The 19856-nt window shown below is 43.9% G+C and overlaps 1 protein-coding gene across 11 annotated transcripts in view; it reads right to left on the minus strand.

Annotated features, from left to right (window-relative positions):
* Window positions 1-9558: 9558 nt before the first annotated feature.
* CPEB3 (cytoplasmic polyadenylation element binding protein 3) overlaps window positions 9559-19856 on the minus strand; it is a 190696-nt gene continuing 180398 nt past the window's right edge. For all 11 annotated transcript variants that reach the window (XM_047701458.1, XM_047701466.1, XM_047701465.1 and 8 more), the window contains one exon: window positions 9559-13403. In XM_047701458.1, coding sequence (XP_047557414.1) covers window positions 13176-13403 — 228 coding nt within the window. In that variant the 3' untranslated portion in view covers window positions 9559-13175. The remainder of the gene's footprint in view (window positions 13404-19856) is intronic.

Below are 19856 nucleotides of genomic sequence, written 5' to 3' on the forward strand. Positions count from 1 at the left end.
ACTCTTTCCCCACAGATTTGATAATTTACATGAAACAGATCAATTCTTTGAAAAGTATAATCTACCAAAACTCACACAAGGAGAAATACATACTCTGAATAGCCACATATATATTAAAGAAATTGGGGGCGCCTGGGTGGCTCAGTGGGTTAAGCCGCTGCCTTCGGCTCAGGTCATGATTCCCAGGTCCTGGGTTCGAGCCCCACATCGGGCTTTCTGCTCAGCGGGGAGCCTGCTTCCTCCTCTCTCTCTGCCTGCCTCTCTGCCTACTTGTGATTTCTCTCTGTCAAATAAATAAATAAAATCTTTAAAAAAAAAAATTGAATCAATCATTAATAATTTTCCAAAACAGAAAGCACCAGACCCAGATGGTTTCATAAATTCTACCAAGCACTGAAGAAAAAAATAATACTGATTCTCTACAATGTCTTTTAGAAAATAAAAGCAGAATGAACACATCCCAACTCATTCTATACGGAGAGCATTATGCTCAAAGCATAATAGATGAAGATATTACAAGAAAGGAGGGGCACCTGGGTGGCTCAGTTAAGCCTCCAACTCTTGATTTTGGCTCAGATCATGATCTCAGGGTCATGAGATCGAGCCCCAAGATAAAGGCCCACATGGGGCTCAGCCCAGAGTCTGCCTATTCCTCTCTCTCTGCTCCTTCCCTGCCCCCACCCCATCTAATAAAATCTTTAAAATTTTATTTTAAATTTTAAATTTTATCCTTAAGATATTACAAGAAAGAAAACTACAGATCAATATCTTTCATGAACACAGATGCAAAAATCCTCAAAATGTTAGCAAATTGAATCTATCAATGTATGTGTATATGTATATGTGTGTGTGTATATATATATATACATATGTATATATATATATAAATTATACAATATGACCAAGTGGGATTTATTGCAGGCATAAAAGGCTGATTCAGCATTCAAAAATCAATTAATATAATCCATTACGTCAATAAGCTAAAAAAGAAAAATCATATGACTAATAGATGAACAAAAACATCTGACAAATCCCAATACCCATTCATTATAAAAACCAGCAAACTAGGAATAGAGGGGGAACTTCAACTTGATAAAGAACAGCTACAAAAAACCTACAGCTAACATCATACTTAACACTAATGAACTAGATGTTTTTCCCCCTAAAACTGGAAACAAGGCAAGGATATCTCGCCTCTCACCACTCTTTCCTATTCAGTGTTATACTGGAAGTCTGGCTAATACAGTAAGAAAAGCACATAAAGACCCATGGATTAGGAAGGAAGATAAACGGTCTTCATTGGCGGATGACATAGGGTTGTCTGTAGACACTCCCAAAGACTCAGACAAAAAACTCCTGGAGATGATTATAGCAGGGTTGTTTATACCAGCATTAGCACCCCCAAAATGAAATGCCTTGGGATACATCTGAACAGTAGGTGTAGGGGCACCTGGGTGGCTCAGTCGGTTGGGCATCTGCCTTCAGCTCTGGTCACGATCTCAGAGTTGTACCACTGAGCCCCTTGTTGGGCTCCGTGCTCAGTTCAGAGCCGACTTAGGATTGTTTCTCTTCTCCCTGCCCTTGCTTGCACACATGTGTGCACACACACACACTTCTAAAATAAATCTTTTAAAAATACAGGCATCTGATAAAAAGTCTAATGAGAAAATGGGCAATAAGATTTCACTGAAGAGGAAATGGAGATGACAAATATGCATGTGTACATGAAGAGATAGATGTTCAACATTATTAACCACTAGGGAAATCCAAATTAAAACCACAGTGGTTTTACTGCACACCTAACACAATGGCTCAACTAAAAAGTAGTGATAAAACCAAATGCCAGAGAAGATGCAGATTAACTGGATCACTTACACATGTTGGTCGATACGTAAAAAAGTACACCCCTCTAAAAAACAGTTTGGTGGTTTCCTTAAAAACTAAACATGAGGGGCGCCTGGGTGGCTCAGTCGGTTAAGCATCTGCTTTCCGCTTGGGTCATGACCTTGGGGTCCTGGGATGGAGCCCCGCATCAGGATCCCTGCTCAGTGGGGAGCCTGCTTCTCCCTCTGCCTCCCCCCAATGCTATCAAATAAATAAAATTATAAAAAAAGATACTAAAGGTCCTTCCTTTAAAAAAATAAATCAAAATAAATTAAAAAAAAAAAAAACACTAAACACAAAACTGCCATATTACCTTGCAATTGTACTCCTGGATTATCCCAGAGAAGCTGAACACACGTTCACACAAAAACCTGTACACGAATGTTAGTAGCTTCATTTGTAATAGCCCCCAAAGCTAGAGACAAGCCAGATGTTCTTCAACAAGTAAATGGTTGGGCAAGTTATGGTACATCCATACCATGGAATAGTACTTGGCAATCAAAAGGAACCAACTATTGATACACACAACAACCGAGATGAATCTGTAGAAAATTATGCTGATTGAAAAAAGCCAACCAGGTTATGTATTGTATGTTTCCATTTACATACCATTCCTGAAATACAGCCCTAGAGCTAGAGAACTGGTTAGTCATTGTCCGGGCTTAAGGGGGAGTGGGACAAGTGGGTGCCGCATGAGTGCTATTCCTTGCAGTGATGGAAATGTTCTTTGCAGCAATGTCAAGATTCTGGTTGCGATATTTAATGTAGTTTTGCAAGACGTTAGAGGGAAACTGGGCAAAGAATACATGGGATCTCTGCCATTTCTTCACTCTTAGAATCTGTATCTGAAGCTACAAGTATTTCAAAATAAAGTTTGAAGGTTAAAAAAAAAGATCAATTGAATTGGAAAAAAAATCGACTATTTGGAAGTAGGGCCAATAGATCTTGGACGTTAAGGCTTTTTTTTTTTTTTTTCAAAGATTTTATTTATTTATTTGACGGACAGAGATCACAAGTAGGCAGAGAGGCAGGCAGAGAGAGAGAGAGGGGGAAGAAGGCTCCCTGCAGAGCAGAGAGCCCGATGTGGGGCTCGATCCCAGGACACTGGGAACTGAGCCGAAGGCAGAGGCTTTAACCCACTGAGCCAGCCAGGTGCCCCGGACATTAAGGCTTTTTATAAGGCAGCTGGCACAGGCCCTGTGAAAGTAACTGGCTTTTCAGTGTTTCATGCTCAACCTTCTAGGACAGAGATTCATGGATGGGTGTTTGGTTTTTTATACTTCTCTACACATCCCCACAAATTGACTGAATAAAATCAAATCAAACTCTCCCAGATGTTGGTAGGTTTAAGGAAGGGCAGAAAAGAGCCTGGAGAGGAGAAGGGGGAGACTGGGAGCAGGGAAATTGAGGTTTGGGGGATTGGGAAAGCAGGCCAGTCCGGAGGGGCAGCTGGTAGAAATGACCAGTGGAAATCACATCTAGTTATTCAGGACTATCAAAGTGGATTATAGGGAGGTTGCCTGCAAAGAATTCCATGTCGTCCACACATCAGCTTTTACCTTTCACAGAGCCTTTTTTTTTTTTTTAAGACTTTATTTATTTGACAGAGAGTGAGAGACACAAGCAGGTAGAACAGCAGAGAGAGAAGGAGAAGCAGACTCCCCACTGAGCAGGGAGCCCAATGTGGGGCTCGATCCCAGGACTCTGGGATCATGACCTGAGCTGAAGGCATTCGCTTAACTAACTGAGCCACCCAGGCGCCCCCCACAGAGCCATTTAAAAAAAAAAAAATTCCATTGAACACAAAAGTGCACAGCTTGCAACATACAGCTCCGTGAATTCTCACAAACTTATCACACCTGTGTATTCAACACCCAGATCAAGAAAGTCAACAGCACCCCAAAAGTCGCCATCATGTAACTCCTGCACCCATTTATATGGATGGAGTCCTGTGTTACGTACCTCTTTGTGTCTGGCTTATTTGGATCAATGTTAACTTTGTGAGATCCTTCTGTAATGTTGCACAAACTTGTGGGTCTTCCTTCTCCCACTGTCATACAGGATTCCATTTGTGGATCTACCGTAACTTCCATTCTAGTGTTGCAGGACATGTGGACAGCTTCCAGTCTGCGGCTGAGTAATGCTTTGATCATTTTTGTACATGTCTTTGAGAGCAGGCCACATAGTTCTGAGGGCATATGAATGAAAAAACCTGAATCATAGGATATTTACACATTGAGCCCTTGTGAAACAGGTTTCTAGAATGGCTGTGCCACTATCCATTTCAACCAGGATTTATCTAGAGCCTTCCTAACGCTTGGTATTTTCATTTTTATTCATTCTTATGGGTAAGGACTGGAATTATGTTTTGTTTTTTAAAAGACTTATTTATTTTCGAGGTGGAGGGAAGGGCAGAGGGAGAGGGAGAGAGCATGATAAGCAGACTCCCTGCTGAGCAAGGATCCTGACTCCAGGCTCCATCTCCTAACCCTGAAATCACAACCTGAGCTGAAACCAAGAGTCAGACCCTTAATGGACTGTACCCCCCAGGTGCCCCAGTTGTGTTTTGGTTTTAATGATGAGTAATGAAACTGAGCAACAGGGCTCCGTCTTTGAAAGCAGAAGCCACGCACCCGAGACAGCTTCTCATACAGGGACCAAACCCCCAGAGCTCGTCCTCCATTCACCAGTCTCATGGGTTTTGGCGGCACTGAAGGTGACAAGCTGGAAGGTTTCCAATATACTTAACAATTCAGCTCAAGCCATATTATTATTATTATTGAGGTATAAGTGACATACTGTACTGGTCAGGTGTGCAACATAGCAATTCAACGTTGGTCTGTATTGTCACAGGGTCGCCACAGTGAGTCTCTTTACCCTCTGTCCCCTTAGGAAGTCAAGGCAATATTCCTGACTACATTCCCTGGGCTGTATGTGACTTCCTCTGGACTTATTTCATAGCTGCAAGTTTGTCCTTTTTAATCCTCTTCAGCCATTTCGTGTCTCCCCCCCACCCCCCACGTCCGTCCAGAAACCACCAATCGGTCCTCCCTATCTGGGAGTCTGGGTTTTGTTTTGCTCCGTTTAAGATTCCACATGTAAGTGAAATTACAGTTCACATGAACTAAACCAAAGATTTCACCCGTAACAACGAAGAAAATAACAAGCCTTGAGCTGCCCCTTGCCGGGGCCAGAAGGAAATGCTGAGGTGGGTGGGTGCGCCCGCCGGCACAAGCCAAGTCCTCTTTCCCAGAACCCAACAAAACACAAAGGCAGACCATGTACCACTAGATCGAGGCACGGATAAAGGCTAACTTTCAGTTATTGGTGCTAGTGAGAGCTTCGTTCCAGCCGTTCATCTGTGGGGACCCCCTTGGGCCCCCAGAGTTGATGGGGAGAGGATTTCCAACTGAAGGCGCTGGAGATTCGGACGATGCGGAAAGCAGCTTGGTCGGAGCCTCCCTTCTGCGACTGAGGCTGGAACTCCCGGAGCAAGACTGCGGGCTCCGGCCGCGGGGAGCGCACTCGCACCCGCATAAACCAACTTCATCACCAACCTGCTCACTTCTGAAAACCCACTGTCTCTCCTAAAGAAACCATCTGAAGCTCTGTTCTCCCCTCTCGCTTCTCTCGCTTTCTCCCATGAGGTTAGGTACTGAACCCCACCCTGAACTCACGCACAGGAATTACCTGGTGCACGGAATATTCTCATCCACACTCAGGAGACTGAGCTCTGCCTCCCCTCCCACTAATCTGTCTTTTTGCCCGTTAATTCGAAGGCTCCTCATCACTGCACCTAAAAGGGTAGAGGAAAAGGTTTTCTCAGCAGCCCCGCGAACAGCAGTGGGACCCATCAGCCGGGCTCCCTCCCCCACCTCCCGGCGCACGAACCTGTTGGCGCACAGCCGGTCCACTTAAACTAGGATGTTGAAAGGGCCGGAGGGACCCATGTCTGTGACGAGGGTCTGGTGAGAAGGCTCCCGAGCCCCATTTCAAAGCCGAGTGTTGGTCCGCGTTTGCGGGTGAGGAGTCCCCGGCCTCGGCGGCAGTCAGGCCTGTCCCCTGTCCCGCACGTCCCCTGTCCCGCACATCTATCCCGCGGGGTTCCTATGGAGCAAGGGGGCTGCTCGGGGCGCCCGCAGACCTAGGCGCGCACCAGGCCTAGCCTCTCGACCTCTGCCCCTGGAGGGGGCAGGCTCCTGCTCCCAGAGGCGCCGATCACTCCCCCAGACCCCCTCCACGCCCAGAGTTAGGGCAGCACAACGCTTTTTGCCAGGGACAAATGGGGGTCCAAGTCAGCCCAGCATTCTGAAAGTAGGATTCCATTTGGGGCTTAGCGTAGAGCGGTCTAGTTTTAGATAAAGCCGAAGTAAAAGGAACTTGAACCTGCACATTCCTCCGCGCATTTTGGAGGGGGCTGCACGAAACGTCACGGGCCGCCCGACGGCTGGGCTCCGACTCCGGCCTCTCGCGTCGGCGCCGGGCTCTGCGGCGCCTTGCCGGGCGCGCAGGCGGAGCCGGGCCACCCGAGCCGCCCCTCCGGACGCAGGGGGTGCGGCGTTCCCGCCGGGGTCAGCTTACCTGCCGGGCTGGGCGAGGAGAGCACGGGGGCCTCCTCGGGGGCGGGGCGGCCGTGGGTCCCGGATCCGGGCACCGGCTGCAGGTCGGGGTTCCGGGCAGAAGCTCGGGGGTGGGAGCAGGCCTGCGGGAGCCCGCGACGACGGAGCGTGTGCGCAACCCGGCGCCCCTAGGCCGCGGCCGGAGCTGGGCCCCAGGAAGCCTGAGGGCCCCTCTAGCCGCCCCCATCCCCTCCCGGAGCCGAGCACCCTGTACCGCTCTGTCTGCCCCCGCGAGGGTGGGACGGCGGGCGGGTCGCGGCTGAGCTCCCCGAGGGCCCGAGCGCTGCGCCGCCGCGGGTCCCCGTCAGCCCCCGGCGCCCACGCACGGCCCTGGGACTTGGTGGGAGACCCGGGAGCTTGAAAACACCCGCGCCCAACCCCACCCCAAACCCGTGAAACTAATCTCGGGCGTGGGACGCCCGCACCTGCAGTTCGTAAAAGCTCTCCATGGGATTCTTTCGCGCAGCGACCAGTGATCCATTTTCTAAAAGGATTAAACTCAGGGCCCACGAGAGAGCATCTAGCGCGTCCAAAGTCCATACGGGATTTTTAAGGCCCATTTTCTGGAATGATCAGAGTGAGTCTAGGGTAAAAAGTAAAACGAAAGGGGCATACTTACATTTTCATCGACCTTCTTGGTTTTGATTTGGAAAATTGGTTTCAAGTGCTGGCATAAAAACCTAACCGCCCCACTAAAAACCTTGCATTGAATACACGTGCATTGTGTCAACAAATGCCTTCCTTTTTCAAATATACCTGTGCTTCTTTGTTTTTAAAGTTTTTATTTATGTATTTAAGAGCGAGAGACAAAGATACCGAGAGGAGAGGAGAGGGAGAAGCAGACTCCCCGCTGAGTAGGGAGCCCCATGCGGGACTAGATCATAGGACCCTGAGATCAGGACCCCAGCTGAAGACAGACTGTTAATCAGCTGAGCCACCCAGGCGTCCCTATACTTGTACTTTAAAAAAAAAAAAAAAAAAAAAAAAAGTGGTGTCAGAGAAAAGGTGAATTTTGCTGTATTTAATCTGCCGTCATGTGTCCCCCCCCGGGCCCCTCCAAAAAGGCGAATCAAGCAAATCTGAACGTGCAAATGCTCCCAGATGCAATCCGTATACTCCGAGCTATTCCTTAGCAAATGCAAAGGATGACAAGTGTCAGTACTTCATACAACTATATTTAATAAGTTGTTATTACAGAAAAAAAGGAAGTCCAAACTACAAAGTTTAAGCAGTTGTAAGCAATAGCTGCATTGAGCTCCATGGGTAGTCACAGTACTGCAGTTCCATACAAGCAATATTAGTCCAAGCCCCAGAGGCGGAAGCTGAGTCAGGGTTACTAGCAAAAACAATCTAAGAGAAACAGGTAATAAAAGATACAATACATTTAAAATTAGTTGTTAGTTGAAAAACAAATACAGAGATCTTAGCTGTGAACACTCTAAAAGTTATGTCCATTATTTTGACAGCAAAAATACAAATACCTAATACTTTATACCCCAACAGAACCATCCAGAAAAGAGAGAGAAGTTTTCCTGTATTAGCACCCGAGTTTTCTACTTGTTGCCATTAACTTGCGTCATACAAATTTAAACATCCCCAAATCCCATATCCACTTCTTGACCCATTTTGGGGTATAAAGTCAACAGCGCTAATTATAAAATACTCTGTGGTAAAATGGAACACTATTGCAGCTGAGATAGAGAAGTTTGGTTATTATTAAAAAAAACAACAGAAAATGTTAGCTGACGTACAAACTGGTGAAAGGCAACAATCCATACAAATAAGCCAGTTTTAACAAAAAGAGACTTTTTTTTTCACTAATCTGTGACTAATCTTTCACTCAAACCTTGCAAGTAGAGATGTCACAATACTCAAATATTTAGGTAGGAGCTTTACCCAGTTAAATGCCATTTTGTTGCTAATATAATAGATAAAATGAAAACTAGCAGTTACTTGCTAACTGCACAAATGCGGTACACTCTGCATTAGCCCATGCCTCACTAACAAGCTATAAAACACAAGAAATAGGCAGAAAATCTAAGCATAATCTTTATACCACTAAGCAAGAATTTTCCAATTTCTTTTCTTCTGTTCCTAATCACTTATTTGTAGTTAATGTAAAATTCCAACCAGCAGTACCCAATTTGAGTTAAAATTTTACATCACGACTTGATCTAATCTATATATTATTTACAAAACTGAATACATAGATCATACCCAAGAGCCAACTCTGGACACATGTTTCTCCACGTTATTGATAACCTTGCCTCCGAGACCACCGAGCTGGAAGGGGGCCATCAAGGACGAGGAGAAACACACCATCCATCTAGAGCAAGTCATTGAATGTTCTGTTTACGCAACACCAGTTCTGCAGTCCTAGGTACTTTGTTTTCATTTTAGGTGCCGTTACAAGGACGCGCTGCCCTAACGGCACAGCTTCAAGGTGAGGTGAGTGTTGGAAAAGAAGCAGGAGGGCAGACAGATCATGCTCGGAATGGCCAGATGTTGCCACAAGGAGGGACAAACAAGGGGCACCGTAACGGGGTGGAGGAAGACAAAGTCTGAGACTGTCCATATACAATGGTGACGTCTGAGCGTGCTTCCTCGGCCGCCACCCACGCCGGACGGGAGGGAAGGCAGGAGGGACACTGCAATCCAAGTAACTACACAGAAGGTGGCGTCCCCCTGGCAGCGTCCTTCCGCTCTCGGCCGTCACCACTGTAAATGCTTGGGGAAGATGTGGCTTGGGCGAAAGACACCATCTCACACATGGACAGCAGTTGGTGGCAGATTCTCTCTCTCTCTCACGCACGCATGCATACACGCACATAATGACAAGTTAGAGGGGGAAAAACAATGAATCGTTCTGTTGACCTAGCCGGGTTTTCCACCTGGTGGTATTTCGGTGGGGATGACTCCATCATCAGGGCCCCAGATCTGGCTGCACCTGGTGTTGTATAAATCCACTGTGACATCCCTAGAGAACTGTACTGTGACATCCCTAGTCTTACACTAAACCACTGTAATAAAGGAAAAGGCTTGTCAAAATCTCACATGTTCTGCTCATTCTGTCATTTTATTACCCAATTATCCATTACATTTTCCAATCACTTTACATAACCAACCATGTTCATCGTTGTCACACTATTGTAAACCACATCAGCAAGTTAATACATAAAGCTTTGCATTTCAAAAAACTAGACACTTTAGTAACAATATTACAAAGGTTTTAGCTTCAAAAATAACTGAAAATGAAAAAAATAAACTTTTAAAGAATTAGCATCATAAAATTAATTTATTCCAAGTAAAAATACAAAATAATATTATGACATTGACCAGATATGAAAGTCCCTCCCAGAAACAACTCTATTAATGATTGAGAAAGCACTCCTTAAAGAAAATACGAAATAAAATGAAAAATATGTAAATATGTTTAATTTTTTTCTTAGCAAAAAATCTTTCTAAAAATAACAATGAAAATTTGTCTCAGTACAAAGGCTACATTACTATTGAAAAAATACCAGCATGAAGAAAAGGTACATATTTGACAGTAGAAAAATGATTTCAGTGAATCACAATGTCTAAAGTTTGCAATGAAAATAAATCTGCAATAAAGATTTATGCCTTTTTTCTTTTCTTTTTTTTTCTATTTTTTATACAAACAGTACAAACAGTATTGCACATAACAACAAATAGTCGAGGTTAGGTTTTAGCCTTCAAAAAATCGACTAGTTCAAGTGTCACATCAAGGAAAGGCCACAACAGGACCTGTGATACCCAGGGGCTTCCCAGTCAAGTTGCAGGTCAGAACACCTCTTGTGTTTTAAAAAATAATTTTTTTTGAAGGACCCTCTCTTTTAATATAACATTAACAACTTGGGGGCACATTTATTTACAAAACAAAAGGGAACATGTTATAATTTAATAAACTAAAAAAGTTCTCTTTAAAAAAATACAAACAGAAGAACTCTTTCACAATCCTGGTCAGTCGTGCACAATCAACGCTTGATTATAAATATACAAATGAAGGGAAAGTAGTTTCCACCATCTATCCACAACTTTCAGCACCAAAGGGAGTTTATTCTTTATTCTTTGTAACCTATTCTTCGTGACCATGGTTTTCACCTCCACATCAGCTTCCCGCTGTACAAGCTTCCAGCTTTTTTTTTTTTTTTAATCTCAGTGTTGTTTTAGTACATGAAAGAGGGGTGCTTCTTCAAAAAGTTTTGCTTCTTTCACATAATTAGGTAGATTTCTGTAGGTTAGATATGATCTTTAATATTATAGTTATAAAGCTCTAACTTCTTCATTTTCAAAAAACACAAATAAGCATGAAAAAAATAAAGTTACCCATCTGTTAAATCATTTTTTCTTGCAGAATTAAATTAATATATATTTTTCTGAATAAACTTACTTAGAAAATATCATTTTCTTTCCTATATTTCAAAATTGAGGTATTGCAAAAGATCATGTCAGTCAGAAAGCATGCCTTTTTCCTTAAAAACAAACAAACAAAAAAATCTTCAGCCAACTTTTGAAAACTGTCTAGAATACAAAAAGTAGTAGTGCATAACAAAATTTCTTGTACAGATGAAAAAAACCACAAACATAGAAAAAAAAAACAAACAGAAAACCACAGCTGGGCTGGAAAAAAGCAATTATTACCAAAAGCCCAGAGGTAACCTCAAAGGGGGGGGGATTCTAATAAGCATTTTTAATCCAGTAAAAAACTATGTTGTTTTTTCCTTTTTGAAAAAAAACTATAGTTTGAGAGCTGGCAATTGCAACTAAACACTGGAGAAACAAAACAAAACAAAACAAAAACAAGCAGTCTTATTAACTTAAGAGACAGGACAAGGACATCACAGCACATAAAACACAGCGACTTAAATCTATTCTGCAGTGTCATATCCAGTCAGATTGTCCCCAGAATTCCAAAACATAGGAAGAAGATTAAAAAAAAAAAAAAAGATTTACATAGTCTCACAATCATTGTGTGTGTTTATATATTACTATCTGCAGCCCAAGAGTGAATGCTAAAAATGTCCACGGTAGTTCTAGCAGGTCTTAGTTCTATTCAAGCTTTACAGGATAAATCCAGGGAATTAAATAGTTAAATTTCTCACCCAGACAACCAGCCCTGCCCAGGCCATCTTGTTTTGGATAGACATTTCTTTAGCATCACCGCCACGCAACTTTCTTAAAATGTGCCTAGTTTGTCAATCTGACAATTTATCTCTATATACTGTATATATTCCTAGTGTTTGTAAGCTAAGATGAGCTCTTTGGTTTTCTGGACAAGGTCTGAAGCTATGTAAAATGGTGCAAGCACTAGGAGATTGTAGCTAAGAGCTCATGTGTTAGTTAATAATATACCAGTTATGAACTGTCAAGTTCGTTAATGTCTGACACAGAGGCTTTAAACAGTTAAGTTTGATCACAGTTAGACATAATCACTTTACTATATAAAATAAATTGCACAATATATAACAGAGCACCGCAAAGTACTTCATCTACCATCCACAAATTTGCTTTAAGAATATCCTACACCTAGGTTTTATATTGGTTGTAATATAGGTCATTCTGTTAGGGGCTCTTCCTAATGTCAGAAGCATTCCATTTATTGAGGCATGCCTTCCTCCAGTCAATTACCAATTCTTTGAGTGAAAAAAACTCTTTTAAAAAAATCAGTATTTTATAGCTTATATAGATTCTTAATTTGTGCATTGTGGGAAGGTTTTATACTAGACATTGGATATAAAATTTATTGCATGCAGCAACCTGATTAAGTAAACATGCAGTCAGAAATAGTGACCTTCCGTTGAAGCTTTCTGTAGTCTATTCTGATCTCCTTTCGGCAGCTGATTCTATCCCTAAATCACAAACGTGTGTTGTTGGGTTTCTTTAAATTGATACCTTAGCCTGAAGAGAGTATTATGGTATTAATAATACCATCTTAATAGCAGCAAAAGCTATTGCAGCATAAATTTACATAACACTAAAAGATCTAACCAAAATCCTCAGCAAAACAAAAATCAAACATGAAGGGAAAATAAAGATTCAGCTTATGAGGTATCCTTACATGTCAAAATAGAAAACTAAAGGCCTATTTTCATTAAGGGTTACCCTTACTCTAAATGACCCCAACTAATGATTGCTGAACTGTTGTGAAGTTTTTGCTACATCTGCCACCTACTCACGAGTATTACCTTTGGTAAGTCTTCTCCTAGGGGCAACTCTCTAAGTTTCTGAAAATAAGTGCATGCTCCAGTTCAAAAACAATCGGAACAACAACAACAACAACAACAACAACAACAACAACAACACCACAACAAACAAAAAAAATCACAGACATCAACCTGATGGCCGCTGATGAGAATGGCAGTCTACGAGTGACAAATCAGGTGTAAGAAATGAAGGTACCAAGCAGACAAAGGTGTGAATCAAAGTGCAAATCAGTACCGTTATACACTCTGCAATTTTGCATTATACTGGACACTGAGTTCAGTAATATGACTGTAAATAATAGTAATAATAAAAAGACCCATTTCTTCTTTAAAAATCGAGAACGAATGCACAGATTTCCAGAACACTATAAGCCCTGAGGCAGTGCCCTCTCTTTTTCCCTCCTTGTTATCTACTCCAGTACTTGTGGCTGGGTCTGCCCTGGGCTCAGCTCCAGCGGAACGGGACGTGCCGAGGGCGGTCGCCTCCCTCCTTCACCAGCGGTTTGTGGAACTCCCGCCCGGCGCGGGAATGTATGCTCGCCCAGCAGTATTCACAGTAATACTGCAGACACGTGACGTTGGCACAGAAGAACGGGGCAAACTTCCCACCACAGCGCGTGCCCTGGCACTCATCACACATCTGATCGTCCAGCACGTATGGCTTCACTTCCACCTGGACCCAGAGAGGAAAGACAGGAAAACATGTTTAGCAAAGCTTCCTCACGTTTCTTCCCTTGAGGCCTTATAGTAGAGCTAAATGACAGGTGTCGGGCAGACAGAGGCGTGAGTCAAAGCACAAATCAGGGCTCTGGAACTGCTCCATTTGAAGGTGGTGTGATCACAGGCAAATTCCTAACCTCCCTCTGTGCTTCTGTTGGCTCTGTGGGTCTGTAAAGTGCGTATAATTTATAAACAGACGTGCACACATACTTGCCTATCTGTAAAATGGGGACAACAACGTCCACCTCCAAGGCTGCTGGGGAGGATTAAGAGAGGCAGTGCGTGTAGAAGCACCTGAGCGGAATCCCAAAGGCCAGGCAGCCCCTGGCTGGGTGGGGTGAGAGAGAGCGTGGGTCAGGGAGAGGAGGCAGCCGGGACAAAGTCCGCAAGCAGGCAAAAGCAGGGCATGTAGGTGGGGAACGGTGTGGCGAGAGCCAGGCCCAAGGGGAAGAGTCACGCTGGCTGGCCAGACAGGCTGAGATGTGACACCACGGTGAGGCTCTGGGCCTCCGCGTTTCAGTGACAAGGCTTCCAAAAGTCTATTATTATTCCAAAAGTCTATGTTAAAAGTATATTATTACTGGGATAATAACAACAACAACAACAACAACTGGGATAATAATAATAATAAATGCTAAGCTACTAATAATAATTGAGACTTTCTTATTTTTTGGACTTTATTGCCTTAATCTCCCCCTATAACTGGAAGCTTCACAGAGGAGAGCTTTTCCTCACAGCCCTTTGAGGGGGGCATTTCATAACTGAAACAAAGCAAAGCTGTGCATGTGGAAACCAAAAGCAAGGAAGAACAGAATTACCCGAGTTTTCCCCTCGTCCCCTTCCTAGAACCTCAGAAAAGGGACATTATTCATGTTTTCATCTTGAATGTTGGAAATTAGCATGAAGGTGGCAAGTCTGTGACCGGGCCCCTTCCCATGCAGCCCTCCAGAGCCGTCCTGGGGAAAAGCAACCATTGCGGCTAGAGAGACAAGGACCCGGGGCTTTTTGATAGGCCCTAACTCCTGGCGATTCAGGCTGCCTCTGGGTGCAGCCAGGAGGGTCTAGCCGGGCATGAGGCAGGGTTCAGGAGAGGGGCAGCAGGGTGGACAGCTTGGCGGGGAGCAGGAAAGGGGGCCTACCTAGGATCAGACACTCAACTTTTCCTGGCTCTCCTCCCCTTTGGAAGGCCCCCCTGCTGGCCGCCTCCGGAGTTCTGTCTCTAGCCATGACTCCAGCCTATAGGACCATTGGCTAGCTGGGTACTCTGACTTGGAAGACCCGCCCGAGAAAACCTGTATCAGCTCTTGGCTACCCAGGGGGTAAAGGTCTTCACTCTGGCTCTAGTTCCCTTCTTCCAATTTCCTCCTCCTCAACCTGTGGCTTCCAAAAAAAAAAAAATCTCTTGCATCAATCTCTGCATCATAACTAGAACTGTTGTGGCTCTGGGGTCACTTGCCTGGGTTCATATCTAGGCCATGTTAGGAGCCGTGCAAGTTTCTCTCAGGCAAGGCCACTCTGAGCCTGTGTCCTCATCTGTGCACTAGGGGAGAAGAATTCACACTTGACAGGGTTCCTAGGAGGATTAAATGAGTTAAAGAACAGAAAGCCTCGGAACAGGCTTGGCACAGCCTAAGCACGAAGCATGATTCAGATTCCGGCCGCGTCCCCTCCAGTCCAGGCCGTCCCGGGTGTGTTCAACACCGACAGCCTCCGCGCTGGCTACCAAGCTCCAAGCTTTCCCCGGCTCATTCTCCCATGAACATGCTGACATTTCAACTCATCTACTTCTATGGCGTTCCTGGTCATAAGCCATTCCGATCCTCCGCAAGCCCAGCTGCCTCAGTGACAGGGTGCTCCCCGTCTCCCATGACTCCGACACGAGCCACAGGCTGCACCATCCGCCCCAGGCTCCCCGGCGGGGCCCCCGTTCACACTACATGGCCCCCACCTTTGCTTACACTTTCTTCCCACTTTCAATGCTCAGCCCACTCTGTTTTAGGTATTCAACAGATCTTTCCTTTCTTTTTAACATAAAATTAACAATTTTAAAGTGACCATTCAGTGCCATTTAATACTCTCACTGCGCTAGACAGCCACCACCTCTATCTGGTCCCTGAACAGTTTCATCCCCCAAAGGAGGCCCTGTGCCTACTACTAAGCAGTTATCCCCCCTCCCCAGCCCCTGTTAATGGCCAGCCCGCCTTCTCTCCCTCCGGATTTAGCTGTTCTAGATATTCTATATGAATGGCATCACACAGTATGTGACCTTTTGTGTCTGATTTCTTTCACTTATCATCATCATATGCTGTTCAATCCATGCTGTGGTCTGCAGCAGTATTTCATTCCTTTCCATGACTGAATAATATTCGTGTGTGTGTGTGAGAGAGAGACAGAGACAGAGAGACAGAGACTGAGAGAAACAGACAGAGAGACACACACACACATTTTATCTATCCATTGGTTCACTGATGGACACTGGTGGTTTCCACCTTTCAGCCACTGTGAATGATGCTGTTATGAACACGTATGTATATATATTTGTTTGAATACCAGTTTTCAATTCTTTTGAGTATATACCTAGAAGGAGAACTTCTGGGCATGTGGCAATTCTGTGTTTAACTTTTTGAGGAACTGCCAAATTATTTTCCATAGAGACTGTACCATTTTTGGTAGAGTTCCAGCAAATTGGCAGAGTTCCAATGTCCCTACACACTCATCAAAACTTGTTGTTTTCCATTTTGTGACCTGCCATCCTAGCAGGTGTGAAGAGGTATTTCACTGTGGCTTGATTTGCATTTCTCTATGGACTAATGACATTGAGCATTTTTCATGTGCTTGCTGGCCACATGTAGATCTTCTTTGGAAAAAGGTCTATTCAGTATGTATGTATTAAGTGCTCTGGATTTGTTCACTTTAAAATGGTTAATTTTTTATGACTCTAACTTCAATTAAAAAAAATTTAAGCTCTTAAAAAACTAGAGGGGGGAAAAACTCACATAACCATATTCTATTATAGTTATCATTTTTTATACCTAAACATAAGTAATTTTCTTAAAAAAATACCAAAAAGTCTCTCTGTGCTAAACTTGAATCTCCTTCATTGCTCTTTTCATATTTGTATTGTTTTAAAAATGGCTTTTGCCGTTCCTGAAGTGAACAATCTCCTGCCCATCTTTAAATTGTCTTTTTGTTGTTGACATGTAAAAGTTCTTTTTTTTTTTTTTAAAGATTTTATTTATTTATTTGTCAGAGAGAGAGCGAGAGTGAGCACAGGCAGATAGAGTGGCAGGCAGAGGCAGAGGGAGAAGCAGGCTCCCTGCTGAGCAAGGAGCCCGATGTGGGACTCGATCCCAGGACTCTGGAATCATGACCTGAGCCGAAGGCAGCCGCTTAACCAACTGAGCCACCCAGGCGTCCCTGCTAGATACTAGACTTCCATCAGACATATGATTTGCAATATTTTCTAAGTTGTTTTACTTCATTGACAAGGTCCTTTGACGCACAAAAGTTTCATTTTGACAAAGTCCAAATTATCTATTTATTCTTTTGTTGCTCCTCCTTTTGATGTCATATCTAAGAATCCACTACCAACCCAAGATCATAAAGATTTACCAGTTTTCTTCTAAGAGTTTTCTGGTTTTAGCTCCTGTATTTAGGTTGATTTTTAATTAACGTTGTATATAGTGTGAGGCAGGGGTCCAATGTCATTCTTTTGCACGTGGATACTGAGTTACCCCAGCACCATTTGTTGAAGAGAACTCTTCTTTACCCATTGAATGGCAGCCTTGTAAAAAAAATCAGTAACAGGCCTAGCCTTCCTTAACTATTTCAGTCCACAGGGATCTATTCCATCCTCCTTTGAGCTTAATACTCCATGGTGCTCCTCTGGCATTTTCCTCTCTATAGTCCTTCCTTGTCAGCATCTCTCCCGAGCGTCAAGTGACTTGATGATCTCCTGGTCCAGAGAAGAAGGTGGTCTTCAGAGACTGTGGCTCCTGGAGAAATGGAGCTACTGGCTTATGAGAATGTATCAACTTGGCCTGACCTCCTTGCATCTGAAGCCAAGAAAGTCAAAATGGTGGGATGACGCCCCCTCTGCCCTGAAGTTGGAGGACCACTGGCAGACGCAGGGCCTTCAGGGAACAGCTTTCCCACCCCCAGGCCGCTGAAGACCACTTTGATTCTGCCACCAGGCAGAGCCTACACTCAGGGGACTCCAGCAACCAGATCAGAGCCTCAATAAGCCTAGATCAGAGAGGTAACTGGTCTGAACAATCAGAATTCACATTCAGTGAAAGAAAGCTGCTGGAGGAGAAAGACAATAGCCACTTATCATACATACAAATATCAAAAGAGCATGTAAGGAAATTCAAGTCTAGCACAAAGGACACACTCTGGTAATATAATTTTTAAAAAGGTTACTTTTGTTCAGGTATAAAAAAGGTATTGCGGTTGGGGTGCCTGGGTGGCTCAGTGGGTTAAAGCCTCTGCCTTCGGCTCAGGTGGTGATCTCAGGGTCCTGGGATCGAGCCCCAAGCCCCGTATCTGGCTCTCTGCTCAGTGGGGAGCCTGCTTCCTGTCCTTTCTCTCTCTGCCTGCTTCTCTGCCTACTTGTGATTTCTGTCAAATAAATAAAATCTTTAAAAAAAAAAAGGTATTGCGGTTATATGGGTTTTTCTTTCCTCTTTTTTTTAAAGAGCTTAAATTAATTTTTAAAAAAGATTTTATTTATTTATTTGAGAGAGAGACAGAGTGTGAGCAGGAACAGGGGGAGGGGGAGGGAGAAGGAGACTCCCCGTTGAGCAGGGAGCCCAGTGTGGTGCTCAATCCCAGGACCCTGGGATCAAGACTTGAGCCAAAGGCAGATGCTTAACTGACTGAGCCACCCAGGTATCCCTTAGATTAATTTTTTTAAAATTGAGGTTAAGTCATAAAAAGTTAACCATTTTATTTATTTTTATAAAGATTTGAGAGGTAGAGACAAAGAGAGATGGAGTGGAGGGGCAGAGAAAGAGAAATCCTCAAGCAGACTTCCTGCCAAGCACAGAGCCCAACAGGGGGCTCGACCTCAAAACCCTGAGATCATGACCTGAGCCAAAATCAAGAGTCAGACGCCTAACCAACGGAGCCATCCAGGCACCCCTGAGATGTTGTACTTGACTATCCAGGTTAATTCTGTTTTTCCCAATACACAGACATGCAGCTATTTAAATAAAAATGGGCTTCTCTGTTACCAATAAACTATAATGCATGGAGACACTAACTTACGGGGATCACATTACTGATTTCCACTTCCATTTTTAAAGTCGAAATAGTACAGAGTCTTATGCAAAGCCAGTCATATCATGGAATGGACATTCTGTTTTAAAGGAATTTGTAGGTACAGGAGATGAAGACTTCCTGGAGAGACACCTGGATTCATCCCACACGCCTAAAGGCGATGACCATGCCCAAGGCTGCTGACAAACACGTGGAACTTACTGATGAACTGTGATAACCATTAAGGATAAGGAGGACTGATGTGGATAAGCAGCTGTAAGCTGGATAAAGGGAATGATATATTTAGACTGATATGAACAAAGAGAAAGCCATACCTAAACTATTCTCAATGCTGACACTGTTTTGCATCCTACAAGCTAGAGAGAATATTTCTGTCTGCAGTTTTTTTTATATCAGTCAACAAAATGACCTCCCAGTGTAAAAAAGTAATGACCGAAGAGCTCTTGGTGGCAGAGGGGAGATACCTAGGGAGAACATAAACCATTCCCAGATCCAGAATTCCCTCTCCTTAGGCCTGAAAGGTTGTAGAAAAGAGGAGGGGGGCATTAGTCAAGGTTAAAGCTCAGTTTGAATAATGTACTAACTGTCCTCTTAAGGACAGCTAAAGAATGGGCCCTGCTGCAGCCTGCCCCATGGTGACAGGAACCACGGAATGAAGTCTGCCAGATATCCAGCCACCCCAAGCAGGTAAGGCATGTTCACAGGGGACTGGAAGTTGAGTAGAAGCAAAGATTTTAGGTAATTGAGTGAGAGTGGACAAACTGAAGAAAGAGGCCAGGAGGTAATAATTTAATAGGGATAAATGGAGAGTCTCGCTCAAAAGTCAGGTAGGCCATTTCTTATCATCTGCAACAACACGCTTCCCAGAAAAACCATTTTATTTGGTGCACTAAAGCTTTTAAACATGATGTGCTCCTAATCTCCTTGGCATGTGTCACAGAGAACATCTATCCATGCCTAAAAACCACAGCAACCTCATTAGCATTCCCACCGAACACGGTGTCTTTACAGTTGCTAAAGCAGACTCTCTACCAGCAGGCAATACAAAGATTGTTTAGACATAAATTTTTAGTTTTTCAACGGACCATGAACTGGAATCCTGCTGTTTAGAAAGCAGATGACAGAT

The sequence above is a fragment of the Lutra lutra genome, chromosome 14 (assembly GCF_902655055.1).
Source record: "Lutra lutra chromosome 14, mLutLut1.2, whole genome shotgun sequence".
Lineage (NCBI taxonomy): Eukaryota > Metazoa > Chordata > Mammalia > Carnivora > Mustelidae > Lutra > Lutra lutra.